General features: G+C 40.4%; 1 protein-coding gene and 1 long non-coding RNA gene across 5 annotated transcripts in view; one reads left to right on the top strand and one right to left on the bottom strand.

The window, feature by feature from the left end:
- Positions 1-14,965, top strand: part of LOC146499214 (uncharacterized) — a 170,900-nt gene that overhangs the window by 120,169 nt on the left and 35,766 nt on the right. The gene's annotated exons all lie outside the window — the stretch shown is intronic.
- Positions 1-14,965, bottom strand: part of lrp6 (low density lipoprotein receptor-related protein 6) — a 46,516-nt gene that overhangs the window by 28,339 nt on the left and 3,212 nt on the right. For all 4 annotated transcript variants that reach the window (XM_085138093.1, XM_085138094.1, XM_085138095.1 and 1 more), the window contains exon 2: positions 11,840-12,236. In XM_085138093.1, coding sequence (XP_084994219.1) covers positions 11,840-12,236 — 397 coding nt within the window. The remainder of the gene's footprint in view (positions 1-11,839; positions 12,237-14,965) is intronic.

The raw sequence follows: 14,965 nt of genomic DNA, 5'->3' as shown, positions 1-14,965 counted from the left end.
CAGAGAAACTTTATTACAAACACTAAAAATGTCCCTCTTTGAAGCTTCTTACGAGCAGCTGTGAACTGAATTCCTGCAGGGTACAGTTTTTAGCATTACAGAGTAACAAAGACAACTGCAACATCTTCAGACTGTAAGGAAGTCAATCTTTAATGCCCAAAAACTGTAAATAAAAGACGGATGCAGGTAGAATAACATTGCCAGGTAAAGCGTTTCAAGAATATCACCAAAGCTGGAGCCCAGACTTGTCTTTTTCACAGAGTTTAAAAAAAAAAAAAAAAGGACCCGCCTGTCTGACTTGTTTAAAGATGAGATGATGGTTTCAAATCCTCTTTGAGGGGCTTCAGACTGGGGTATAAAAGCACAAAACTGAAATAACCTTAAGAGTTCCTTGGAAAGTTCACATTTATTCTCTGGAAGTCAAAGTTCTGCATTTCTTAGAAATACAGATCATGTGATGGAGGACCTATGAATAGAGACACAACTTGATTCACTTCCTTTTTGTTACCAAAAACTAAAAGGTTAGGCACCAGTTTTAAAGTGCTTCTCAGGAAAATTACAGATGAAACAACAAACAAGTCCAGCTACAATCCAACACCATCCACTTCAAAAATACAGTGTGTCCAACATCATTTAGCATTTGCCTCATGACATTAACATACAGAAACAGCTTTCTAAGGCATCAGCTGACTAATGTCTTCTAGGCTTTAAACTGAGATAGAATCACAGATAAACAAGTGTCTCAAAGAGCCTTTTGGTTCCTTGGAAACTTTCCATCTTTAGTCTATGGAAGTACAAGATTTGACTTTTTCCTGCTTTAGAAACAAAGGTCACTGTGCTGGAGGACATGTTTAAACCCAAGAAGGTTTCTGGAACTTTATTCTTTTTTTTATACTTGACACCAAAACTAGTTCAAGTTTAAGTATTGGCTTTGGACCACAAACTAAAACTGCCTCAGGGGAAACTTAAATATGGGCCAACGAACAATTCCAGCTGAAGTTTAAAAGCTTCTACCTTAATATTTTGTTGGTGTTGTCATGAACTGGTACTGTCACAAAATTGGGGATAAAACAAGTCCAGCTAGAATCTAAAATGGTCCACTGAACTTTAGTGCAGCCCTCATCCTTAACACATCCAACTTTTAGTTCCTTGGAAACTTCCCAAACTTCAAGCTGCTTGAGACGTCATCATGTTAGGAAGTTTAAAGAAGGTTTCCCAGACTTTATTCTGTCCTTAGCCAAAAACGAAAAGATGTACAAAGATGTACATCTTCGTTCAGCTAGATTTTAATGTATCAGTTCGTATTTTGGCACAAGATAACTCGACAACAGGTTTTAATGCATCTTTGCATACCTTCAGACTGAGGCAGAAATACTGATAACAAAGAGCTGAAGGTTTGCTGGAACATTCCTAAACTACGGTCCCAGGAAATGAAAGTTCTGGCAATTTGGGGTGCTTTAGGAAAAAAAGATCATAGAGGTTGCATAAAAGACGTTGGACATTGGAAAATTAAAAGATCCTGGAACACTTTTCATATTCTTTAAATCTTCAGAATTACTATAATCATTTTTATAATGCAGTCATCAGCCCATCACATGTGGAGGGAGTTTATCTGTCCACAAGGTCATGGCTGAGGGGTCTACCTCCTCTCTGCAGAAACAACATTTTCTCCCCTCATCCATGACTGAGTGGAGCTGGCGTGTTGCTGCTGCAGTACCTTCGTCTGGCATAGTAACCGCTGGAAAAACAAAACAGCTGCTGCGGCAACAATGGGCCTTTGTGAAACGCACGCAACCAAACAAAACAAGAGAAAACAGGGACAACTGCATTGGAGAAGGAGCCTCAGAGCGCGCTGCTGCCGAGCTAATGAGACGCACAGTGGGGACTGCGGCTAATTAAATCAGAAGCTGCCGTCGTTGTTTTACTGGAGCGTAATCACAGCTTTGTTCAACACTGCTCTTCATCCTGCCAAGTGTTCCTCACTCATGTTGGGAGCGTCATCAATCAGATCACATCCATGTTTAACATTTAAAACACGTTTCCTCCATGTTTCAGCCTCTGTCTGGACCAAATTCTGCCGCTTTCTCTCAAAACACAAGACAGTAAAGCTGAAAAAACAACCTTCAGGTGATCCTCACTTCCTCTGATTAAATGTTTGTTTGTCTGCACTTGGCCATTTACCCTGAGCCGATTGATTTAATATTAAGATATTTTTTATGTTCACAACACGTGGACAAAAATAGAACATCTGCACACACTAGCTTGGCTCAAAGATTCAGTCGGTGTGTGCTGTCATTTACCTGTTTTTAACCCGGCTTTGGTTATCAAATCTTGACATGATCAGTTTTCTCAACATGTGGCTGTCTGTGTTCACAGCAGCAGAAAGAGGATGAAGGAAAATATTCAGTTTTAGTCACAAAATCAGCCAATTACCATCTGTAAACGAGGTGTACCGACTTTAAAATAATCACCTGTCCTGTTCACTGGATTCTGCAATAGTCTTTTACAAATTACTCTGGGTTTTAAACATGCTGGGTAACCTTTTCCCAGATTAAATGCTTTTTATATTCAATGTTTGAACAGACTGTAGCATAACTTAAAAACTGAGATGTTCCTCGACTCTCTGGAGGCCTCAAACAGCCTGCAGACTTTTATGTGAAAGACTCTGGATGAATTTAAAATCCAAAGGATGCCTCTCCTCTACTGCTAGCATCATCAGTGAGCAACACTAGCTAACCTTAGAAACATAGGTCTCTAAACATCAGCGAGTGAAGAGCTCTGAGCACAACACAAACTTCACTCATGGTCAGAACTAACAGTCAGCACGTGGGTCGTTACAGTAACGGCCGGTTAGCTGTAACTGGGTGGCACAGCATGTTTCTGACACTGTTAGCTTCATCATATCCAGGTCATCTTCCCTAACATTAGTCTGAAGCTCAGGTACACAGTGTAAACTCTGCTCTGGAGAATCTTGAAATGCTCTGACACCGCTGAAAATAAACAGATGAACACGTAGTTTTCTGTTAATATCCAGGTGAGGCTTCGGAGCCAAAGGCAAAGTGAACAGTTGTTGGCAGAGTACTCCAATAACCCGGTTTCATCAGACAATCATCAGACAAACAACTGAAAAACAAACCAGACAAAAACAAGAGTGGAGCTCAGAGTGAAGTATCAGAGAGGGATCCTGCATGTGCCAGCGGCTCGGCGAGACTTTTATCTCAAACACAGCGGTGGATCAAACAGCGAGCGGGAAGAGTTTCCATGAATAGAAACCCAAGAGAGAAGAGAAGGGAAGACGGTGAGAGGCAGCGCGACGGGCCCAAATTTAAATAAAACTAATGAATACATTACAGGCCTCTTTTATCTGCACCCTAATGGATTTACATCGTAATCCAACCTCTCCCAAGAGGAAGACGCTGGCAGCACTGGGAGAGGAAGAGAGCTGATGAAGGACAGGAAGAGGAGTGAGTGCTGGCCATGACAGTGTCGAGGCCGCGAGCTTCAGCGATGAATTAGGATCAGCAGGTGGACGATGCTCAGGCAGAAACATCAAACTTCAGGAACACAGGAGAGTTTGAAAGAGCCGTAAAACCCATTTTAACAATTTAAATCAATAAAAATCACCTTTCAAGCAAGAAACTGCTAATTGTCGTCTGTTTTAGACAGTAAAGTGGGAATTATTTTCAAACAAGCTTTTGTTAAATTATTTTTATTATTTTCAATTTTTATTAAATTCTGCAGTAAACTCACAGGCACATCAGCCTGAAGACCACAGTCTGTGCCCCGTTTGGACCTTTGTGTTTTACACTTCATCTTTTTGTACTTCCACTTTCAGTTGCTGGTTAGGTTTAGGAAAGGCTTGTGGTTTGGGTTTAGGCCACAGCCGTAATCTTGTACATTGCAAAATGAGACGGTCCAAGGACAACAGCCCCGTCTCACCGACGCCTACGCAGGACACTGTGGGTAAATGAAACTTTCAGAAAACTGCATTATTTCACACCCTGGGAGTAGCAGAGTCCTTCCTGGCTCAAATGGGGCTCTGATGCTTAACATATTTAACAGAAATCTGCTTCTTCCTGCCACGACTGACTACCTGATAAACAAAATGTCGATTACATTTAAGCAAATAATTGTACAATTAACAAACCAGCAGATTATTAGTATTTTTCATTTTCTTTTTGCTCTTTAGTGGGTGCCAAAAATAGGAATACACAGGAAAAAAACTCACATCCACAAGTTTTTAAATGATCCTTAAAAAAAAAAAAAAAGTGTCCCGACAAAAGGTTTGCACACTATTAATCTTTTCCACCATTTACAACAATGTCTGAAAGTGCAGTATGAAGAGTGTGTGAAACTGCGTGCTGTATACCAGAGCGCAAAGTCTTCCCAGCCTCTTGCCCGGAAACAAACCACCTTGCAAAACTCATACTCGTGCTGTGCCATACAAGAGAAAAAGTAAGAAGTAGGATGACTAAAGCAGGGGCCTATCATATCGCTAAAGACAAGGTCACCATCCCATTTTTTGCACAAAGTACTAGATGATTGTACAGGAATACACAAGTACTACTTCAGAAAACTTTACTTCAACGGAACCCTTTTTAAAGACCTTTGTTATTTTTGCTCTGCATCTTTTTAGTTTACATTTTAACTGCAAAATTGTGAGCTTTTTGGTTATGTACGAAAACATTTTTTTATTTCATTCATTCGTGCATTATTATTTAATAAATGCTGACAATTTATTTCTGAGTAATTTTTTATGTACATCTACAGCTGTATGTTAATAAAAGTCCCTTTGTGATATCTGGGACACGTAGCTTTCAGGGCTCTAGAGTGCAACCAATTTGATTTGATCACACATGGGACCTAATTTCTCAATGGTGCGACTAAAAAAAAAAAAAAAAAAAATCCTAGTTGTGACCAGCCATTCGAGTAAAAATAAATAAATTAATTAATTAATTAATTCAGTCTCCGTGTGTGTTCAACAACAGCCACAGATTATGCACATATTGTGGTCTAAACCAATCAGAGATAGTCAGGGGAGACCTCTCTGATTGGCCGTGGTCCAGATATCCTGTCAGCCGGTGCAGGGGGATAGACAGAGGTGACTAGGTGCTGCAGGTTTTGTCACTCTCCAGCAAAAATTCACTGAACCAGCAACAAAAGATCAAAATTACACTTCACATTTGATAAACATCGTCATCAATTCCCTCTTACTTTTGCTGTTTTGCTTCCACCACGATAAAGCTCACACTTCCTGCACAGCTCTCTCTCTCTCAGTGTACTTCAAGAACAGTTTCCCCATCTCAAATCTGTTTTCTGCATTATTTGTTCGCTTATTACCCACCAGTCTAACGTTTACAGCAATGTTTGCTGCTGGATTTTTTTCCTTCCCAAAAATGACCTTTGACAAGAAAGCCTCAATTCTGCTGTTCAATGCGGAAGAAATGTAAACTTTTTAAAATTAAGCTAAATTGCAAAACGCTCAGCTGTGTCTCTAATAAAGCCTATGTAACTTTTCTTTGGTTTACTTCAGCAAAATCAGGTAATGCTCAAAGTTCATGGTTTTCTGCTGTTTTTGTTCTACTGCACTTTCAAGGCAGTTATCTGCTATAAAAGCCATGCTAGGAAAATCTCCTTCATGTTTATCTGTGTTTTATCCTCAGTTACTTTGACAAAAAGGCATCCGCTGTGATGCTTACACTTCTGATGAAGTCTCACAAATGTCAGTACTGATCAGTGATCAGAATTATAATATTTGTGACTCAAAACTGAATCAAATTGAACAGGGAATCGAATCGGGGACCGAATCGAATTGGGATCTTGTGAATCAGAATCGAATGGATTATAGAAATCAGTGACGATACCCAGCCCTAGTGAGTAGCCTAGGCCCGAGAGAAGTGGATGTAGCTGTGGGTAATAAGTAAAGATGAAAAGAAAGATTGATAACTTTTTTGTGAAGTAAAGCCTGATCCATCTGAAATTCATAGCCAGTCCTCTGACACGGAGCCATAAACCTCTCAGGTTATGTCTAACATTGGTCCGGAGACGGCATCAGATAATGAGCCACAAACGATCGACTCCGAGCCAGAGCACACTGAAAGTAAAAGGGGGAAAGTGTATACATTTCGACGACAGTGGCTTGACCGGTTTCCCTGGCTAAGATAGAGTAAAGCTGAGAATATGATGCACTGCATTTACTATCGTGAGTGTGGAAAGACCATGGCCAGCAATACTGCATTTGTGACTTTGAATTGAAATACTTAAAAAACAGTGTATCCAGAAAACACATTGTACGTACTGCCCAACTGTCCCCTCTCTCCACTGCCTTTCAGGGGCAGGCAGCAGCAAGCAGGTCATTAAGTTTAACATTGCCTACAATATTGCCAAAGCACTTTAAGCACAAGCACTTTTTCAGTAGCTTATCTTTCTTGTAGAACTGTGCTCCAAATAAAGAAATTTGTTTTGACAAGATTCTTAGTTAATCATTTACAAATCAATATTGTCTGTATGGACAGCAATTTTCAAAAAAAAAAAAAAAAAAAAAAAGTGAACATGTGAAAGTGCAATGTTAAGCGATGCAGCTGAAAAAATTGGGTGTGCCTAACCCTTGTGCTGGTGCACATAAGAAGAAAAAAAAGTTAGGCGCACCAGTGCAACCATGGCAATAGTTAGTCTAGAGCCCTGGGTTTGACTAAGAACTGTCTTTTTTACCCCTTACTTATGGGGTAAAAAATAAATAAATAAAAAATTTGAGATACATAATAAGGTTGGGCGACTATTGACGATAGCCTCAGCCTATCATCAGCCTATGGTCAATCACGGTTTTGACTACGTTAATTTAAAAAAAAAAAAGAGAACAAAAACATTTTAATTAAATAAAAAACCACAATGGTGAGGAGGGAAACAAAGAACAACTGGCATCTTTTTTCCACTATACAGTGGACCCTCGTTTATAGCAGGAGTTACGGTCTAAAAATAACCCGCGATAGGTGAAATCCGTGAAGTAGCCAACTTTATTTTTTACAATTATTATACATGTTTTAAGGCTGTAAAACCCCTCACTACACACTTTTCTCAGACAGGCATGAACAATTTCACACTTTTCTCTCTTTTTTAAACACTCTCAAAGTTCAAACCTTCATAGAAAAATAAGTCCAGTATTATAGGATGAAACCAAAGTCATCCGCAGGTGCCTTTGACGGTGCAAAACGTTTCGTCGACATTGTTTTCTTTGTTGGGAAGAAAAAATTACAAACATACAGTACAGCACCTCAGAGTCACACTGCTAGCGATCAAAGATTTATGTAAATTTGACAAGCTGGATGCATTCTGTGCTGTACAACAGACATGGCACAAGATTGATTGACAATGGTCTACAGCCAATCAGGACGCAGAACACAATGTGCTGTAAGAAAAAAAAAAGCACAAAAAAATCTGCGAAACAGCGAGGCCGCAAAAGGTGAACCACATTATAGCACGAGACAACTGTAGCCGCGTTAACAGGCCGGTCCAGTGTTTTTCTGTCGACCTCAACCAAACAACACATAAGTCAAAAATCAAAACATCTCTTCCAGGGAACATGAAAAAAAAATCTCTGGTGTAAAGTTAAGTCTTTTCTGCTATTTGGTGCATCTCAAATAAATACACCAAAACGTATTTGACAGGGACAAGCATGTTTACTTTATCAGGTTTTAGCAATTTGTTTAACAATATTACCAGCGGTCCTGAAAACGCGTTCTGAAGTGTGCTTGTGGCTGGTATACACAGCTATATGTGTGACATCAATGGGAAACGTTTTTCATGCATTTTCCACCAAGCCAGTGGATCATCTTCTCTGTCTACGGCCTCCTCGCTGAGGTAATAGTCCATTTCTATCTGCGCCTTCTCCTCCAGTGTGCAATTTGGCAATTAGTTCATCCATGTTTGGACTTCTTCTGTCCTCTAAATGCACAAATCAGTCTGTGCATTATTACATTGCTCCGCCCATCAAAAAGCTTGCGTATTCGCGATTATATCGCATATCGCTACTTAGTGGACTGACGATTGTTGGTTGTAAAATTTTTACATACCGCCCAACCTTAATACACATTACATATAGGGCTGCCACAATTAGTCGACTAGTCACGATTACATCGACTATCAAAATCGTCAACGACAAATTTAATAGTTGACGTGCCGTTTAAAGCCTTGTAAGATCCTGAAAAATGGAGGAATAAGTAGTAGGATTTAAAAGTGTAATAATGGACTGAAACAGAAGATGCTAGCACTGCATGTACAAGGTTGCCAGCGGAGGACCCATTTGAAGGTCGATTATGTTGCAGCGACGCTTTCCAAATTCAAAGTCTTCTGCGAATGCACTTTCTCCCAGATTTGAAGGATGGGTCGGGTGAATCCTTTGTGGCCCAACTTATCCCAGAATAGCACGGCTCAGCCAATTTCAGTTTCCAACAATAGCGGCAGCTACTTAGTTTTAATATTACTCTTTCTGGGTCACAAAATAAACTTTTACCATATTTTCAGGCAAGAATGTAGCTGTGTAAACTTCAAATATCTGCTCAGTTTATCAAGATATCACATATTTGTAAAAGCGCTCCGATGTTTTCGGAGACATCTGTTACCCACCAGCCCGATAGCTAGCCGGGGTTCAAGGCTCACTAGAGCCGGCGAGAACAGCGGACTCCCGGCAAATCGTTATCAAACCCCCCACGGTCTTTTGCTACTCAGGTTAAACATGATATATAAGTCGCTTAGGTAACTTAAAACTGTTATTGTTTGGCTTTTTTCAGTGTTTTATTTGTTCCTGAGTAAATCCGTTTGGCTGAGATTAAAGTTACAGTTTTCACACAGCTGAATAAACGTCAAACAGAAAACTGATTAAACCGAAGTGTGAGATGGTCGACAATTTACTCCAGTGTCCTGTTATATTTTAGATAGCAAGGAGCAGACGGCTGAGTTCATTAAACTCCACTGAGACAATCTGCAAATTTCATTAAAAGTTTAATAAACTATCATCTGCTCTTTATTTTTAGTTAACACATACCTTAAACACTTCAAGCTGTAAGCTAATGATAGTTAAATAAGTGCAGATGCATGCTGATGCAATAAGCTGTACATTTTACATCCAATAGATGCATGATCTGATTAGTCGACTAATCGCAAAAATAACCGGTGACTAGTCGACTATCAAAATAATCGTTTGTGTCAGCCCTAATTATATATCACCATCCAGCTAAAAAATATAGAAATATGAATTTTGGTCTATATCGCCCAGCCCTAGATCAGCATGTCCCACCAGATATCCTGCATTTTATTTGTATTTTTTAATCCATCTGAGACAAAGCAATGCAAATATTACTGGACAATCTCCTTGTTCTTATTTTCAAAGCTCAGACCTTTAGTGGGGACGCCTCTTAATTTATTGTCTTAGTCACATTTTCTTAAATACAATAAGAAAAGTACAATAAGTAATTAGTAACACACTAACAACTAAGAGCATCACTACGATGCATCATTCTGTTAGGATGTATGTAACTTACTGCGCAAGTGTCCTGGGGGAGGCATTGCTACGCACATTTGGGAAAAGGGGGCAGAAGTTTTGTGTGTGGGCTTTTCAGTTGTTGTAAAAGGAAGCTGTCCATTAAAGGTGGAATTCTAATGTCAATTGTGAGATTATTGGACTATCAACTAGGGATGGAACGATCCGATATTACATATCGGTATCGGTCCGATACGGACCTAAATTACTGGATCGGATATTGGAGAGAAATAAAAAATGTAATCCAATCCATTAAATATCATAAAAGCACCTCACAAAACTTGCGACGTGGCATAACTCAGCTCATAACCTTAGCAAGTCCGAGCAGTATGCGTCAAGTGATAGAGCGGCTGTGGCGTGCGAGACCTGTCGCCGGTCTGGTTGAGCATTTGGAGCCGCGCTACCAAACCAGCATTTCATCTCCGAGAAAGTTATCCCAGAGAGAAGTAAAGCAAGTGTGATTTACAAACATCTCAGAATGTTTGTAAATCATTCCCACGTTAAGCTTAACAACCAATATATGGAGCGACTGCCTCTTCTCTCCCCCTCTCCTGTTGCTACTTCAATCATGAAACTGATCAATGATTGGCTGATCGGCTTTTCTGTCGCGACTCCCGTCTCTCTTGTTAGTTTTTGGCCCATTTGCACCAAAAAGAGGAAACCAGCAGCTAAACAACAGAAACAAAAATTAGAATTTATTTAATATTACTTTCTACTAGGGCTGTGCGATATTACCAAAATCTCATATCCCAATATTAAGACATCTATCGTCCGATAACGATATAAATCACAAAAATGTAACATTTTCTGTAAATTCCGTGAATCTCGGGCAGCTCGACTTCCGTGAAGTGTTTCCAGCTGGGTGTCACGTACCTGAAGTCGAGTGTTTTAACTGATGCATGAAACTATACATTTTTAGACTTAAGTTGTAACGGCCGCCGTTTTCTTTGTGAGTATTTATTACACAGTGTGCTGCGAGGAAAAGCCTGTTTTAACGTTTGAGTCTAAGGTTTATTTTTTAGCACCTGACGGCTCTTTTTTGCTTCTTATCTGTAAACACTATGCATACTCTTTCACGTGATTCAGTTTATTTTGAAAAGTCTCAACAGGATCTTGAGCTTTATTGTGAAAGGTTTATGTGGAACAAGCGGACACGCAGTGGTTTTACCGTCATTGTTGCTAACGATAACGCATAAAAACAAACGCTTGTCTGTCTGTAGTGTGGTTATATTAAATGTAAGAGAAAGAGAGAACTTTAAGAAATTAACTACAGTGACCATCAAAATAATAAAAAAATATTGCCATAAACAGTTTATTTTGCGACACCGCGAAACAAATGATAGCGTAAAATGAAACGATAGACGTTTTTATATCGTCATCCGATATATATTGTTATATCGAACAGCCCTACTTTCTACACCAGGATCCTTTTTTACGTAGCTGACAGCTGGTAACTGTGCAGGGGCGGGTCTAGCAAAGTTTTGCCAGGGGGGGAGGTAGGGCATAAACAGGGAAAAGGGGGGTTCAAAGAAATACTTTTCTTTCTTATTTGCATTTAAATTGTCTAGCTTTTAATAAATAATTATCTGACTCTTACACCCATAAGTTTTAATCCGATGTATAATGTATAGAAGTCCATTACTGTATATAGTAACTATTAAGTCTAATATACCCTAGTAAGCTATAGTATTTTTTCCTTTGGGAAGGTACCATCTGTGCAGTCTGCAATTCTGTTGAAGAAAGATGTTGAATCTATTTAATTATTGTAGAAAAATAATTGATTTCTGTGCTTTTTTCTTTTCTTTTCTTTTTCTTTTTTTTACACATGCATTGAATTTAAGTTGATTGCGTCGATTAAGCATCAGTGGGGGGGGGGGGGTGTTTTATTTAGTTTATATAGTTTTATTCATTAAAAATACACTATATCGGATTCATATCGGTATCGGCAGATATCCAAATTTATGATATCGGTATTAGTCATAAAAAAGTGGTATCATGCCATCTATAATATCAACATGTCTTCCCCAAGAGGACAATGAACCCCCCCCCAAGACCAGCTGCTAACATTTTGGCCTAAAGGGGAAGAACCAAAAATGCCTTTTTCAGACAGAAGAAATTATTATTAGTTTGAACTAGGAATCATACAAAGCTCCAAGAACAAAAACAGAGCTGGAAGCAGATCAGAGTAGTATAACATCATCTGCCAAACCTCTCAGTAACCTTCAGATGGATCAAGGATCAACTCGGAACCAAACCACCATATTTCTCCTGCAGGCCGGAAACCAGCCAGATGATCAGACTCACCCTCGTTCTGGATCCAGGGCGATGGCTCTCGGCTGGTCGAGCTCCTGCCAGAACAGAACCTTCCTCAACGATCCGTCCAGCTCAGCCACTTCAATCCGATTGGTTTCTGAGTCTGTCCAGTAAAGTTTACTCCCTAACCAATCGCACGCCAGTCCATCTGGGGAGGCCAGACCTGATACCACCGTCTCCACTGTGCTAGCCCCCGACTGGTTGAAGAAGGTGCGTTTGATGGCCTCCTCGCTCACATCACTCCAGTAGATGAGGCCCTTGGAGAAGACATAGTCCACAGCTGCAGCGTCCTCCAACCCTCCAACCACCACCGTGGCGTTAGCCTTCTCATGTGCCGCATCCACGAGCCGAAGATCTCGCCTATTCGCATATAGTAATAGAGGCTCACCTGGAAGACACGGAAATATCATTAGGATTGCAAAAATCAAAAAAACAAAGATATAAACATAGTTTTACAACATAATGCTTCATGAAACTGCCCTGAACCTCCACCGTTTGGATGTAAACAACAGATGTTTCAGAAAGCAGCAGCCATGCTGTATTCCTAGAATATTTAAAAGGTAGAATGGGAGGGAGAGCCTTCAGTTTTCAGGCACCTCTTCTGTGAAACCAGCTTCTAGTTTGAATTTGGGAGACAGACACTATCTCTGCTCTTAAGATTAGGCTTAAAACTTTCCTTTTTGCTAAAGCATATAGTTAGGGCTGGATCAGGTGACCCTGAATCCTCCCTTAGTTATGCTGCAATAGGTGTAGGCTGCTGGGGGATTCCCATGACGCATTGAGTATTTCCTTTTCAGTCACCTTTCTCACTCAACATGTGTTAATAGACCTCTCTGCTGAATCACACTTGTTATTAATCTCTGGCTCTCTTCCACAGCATGTCCTTCATCCTGTCTTGTTTCTCTCACCACAACCGGTCGCAGCAGATGAGCCTGGTTCTGCCGGAGATTTCATCCGGTTAAAAGGGAGTTTTTCCTTCCCACTGCACCAAAGTGCTTGCTCATAAGGGGTCATAATTGTTGGTTTTTTTTTCTCTGAATATATTACTTTAGGGTCTACTTTACAATATAAAGTGCCTTGAGGCGACTGTTGTTGTGATTTGGCGCTATATAAATAAATAAAATAAATCGAATTGAAAATTGAATTGAATCATGCTTCTTTTCCTTTAACACAATGCTGGTGCTTAATCTAGAACTGGTTCTGATTGATCCCAGTGCCAACAGTCAGGTGCTACCTGAGCATGAGGTTAGAGCAACTAGAATCAGTGATTTCAGGAGAAATACATCAGTCATCTCCACTATGATTTGCTTTCCATGGAAATTATCCAAACTTCATCTAGAATTGTTATATAATCCTTTTTAAACTGTCAAAATGTAGACTGGACTCTGAACTCTTAAGCAGCTCCAGCAGCACTACAGATCTGCATCTGGAAAAGATGCAGATCCAGTGCCAAACGTGGGACTGTCTCTGCATGTCTCCACCAAAAACAGTTGGTGTTTGTGCAAAAAAAATGCAACACCAGCGAAACACGGCTATGGAGGATCTCCTTTAAGAACGTCACCAGTGACTGCAGACCCAGCCCACACATTGTGTCCACCATGACATCTGAGACAGCACTGCGCTGTGATAGTCATCTCTTACACCTCTTGAAATGCGGACTGGTTCCTAACCAACACTAATGCAGAACCAGCTCTGTCCCAGCAGCAGAAAAAGTGTTACCCACGCTGTGGAAATATGGTCCAATAAGAGGCCTGCCATCTTCTCAGCAGCCATGCCTCCCTCTTTAGCCTTGATGTTTTCTGTTCAACAACCTGACTGAAGCAGAACGAGCTCTGAAAGCGAGCAGCGCAGTCCAAGCACGACACGGCGTACTGACGAGCAGCCGGATACTCTCAGCGGCATCCTGGCTCTGAGCCCAACCCACAATCTGACACATCGAGGCGACCATGAGCCCCACGGCACCCGCTGCCTGCTGGCCTGTTTTCACTCCACTCGAAGGGGGTGGGGGTGGAGGGGGGTTTCCTTCTCCAAATATTTACTGAACCAAGACATCAAAACTTCAATTTCAGGTCCCTCCAGGCTGCTTACAAGCCGAACCGTGCCAGGAGGAAACATGAGGAAATCCGACTCTTGGGACTCGCTGACTGCACACAGAACTGATGTTTACCTCCATTAATCTGCTGAGCGCGTCTTCACTAACTGACTGTTCTACAAATAGAGACAAATGTCCAACATCAGAGCCCAAAATAATCAAGACACTGCAGACACAGCTGAAAGCTGCAGGTAGTACACGGACTGTGAGCAACCACGCGTGAGGTAAAGACAAAACTGTCAGCCTCAAATTTTAATCTGATAAGTTTACTTCGAAAAAAGAAACTGAGCAAATGGGGTTTAATACTATTACTTACTATTAGACTTACTTTTCTGAGTTGCTTTTGAGCCTGAACCCATCTTATATCGCAACATCAGTTGGAAAGAACTTAGTTTGTTAAGTAAAGTGACTTTCTGCTGTCTCTTATTCATAAGAGGTTAAGAGCATGTAGCTCAACATGTTTGATCTGGCAGACTTTTTGAAAAATAATCAGAAGATCAAAATGAATCAATGAAAGAACAAACAAAATCCTTCATTTTCAGTGCATGTGATGATCTGAGCTGCGATTGAAGGTTTGGGAGAACCACAAAGATTTTTAAACTCAAACTGGGCGGTCTGAAGTTTGGGAATGTCTGGTTTACAGTGAGATGGCAAAAAATTGCACATAAATTATCCTCGGCAGAAAAAGTTAAACAGACAACCTGAACTACGACATCTCAGCCGCTTGGTGAGGTCATCATCCATACAGTGAACAGACGCTCGTCTGATCAGTTCATGGGTTTGACCGTGAAAAGTTACTGTATGATCATTTTAACTCTTCTAACTCAGCAAAGAGCTGGACTTATTTACAGGATCTGTACCCATATGTGTTGCCATATTTTCACGATAGTGGAGATTTGCACACGAGTCCCCTGCAAGAATTTTACTTACCCTGTTTTTCTTTCATTCATACTCACATTTAAATATAAAGTTTAAATGAAGCTGAAACCTAAACAAAACTCATGAATAATCAAAAAGGGGATTGA

The sequence above is a fragment of the Neolamprologus multifasciatus genome, chromosome 17 (assembly GCF_963576455.1).
Source record: "Neolamprologus multifasciatus chromosome 17, fNeoMul1.2, whole genome shotgun sequence".
Taxonomy (NCBI): Eukaryota; Metazoa; Chordata; class Actinopteri; order Cichliformes; family Cichlidae; genus Neolamprologus; species Neolamprologus multifasciatus.
The sequence above is the reverse complement of the archived record's forward strand: the minus strand, read 5'-3'. Positions and strand labels throughout refer to the sequence as shown.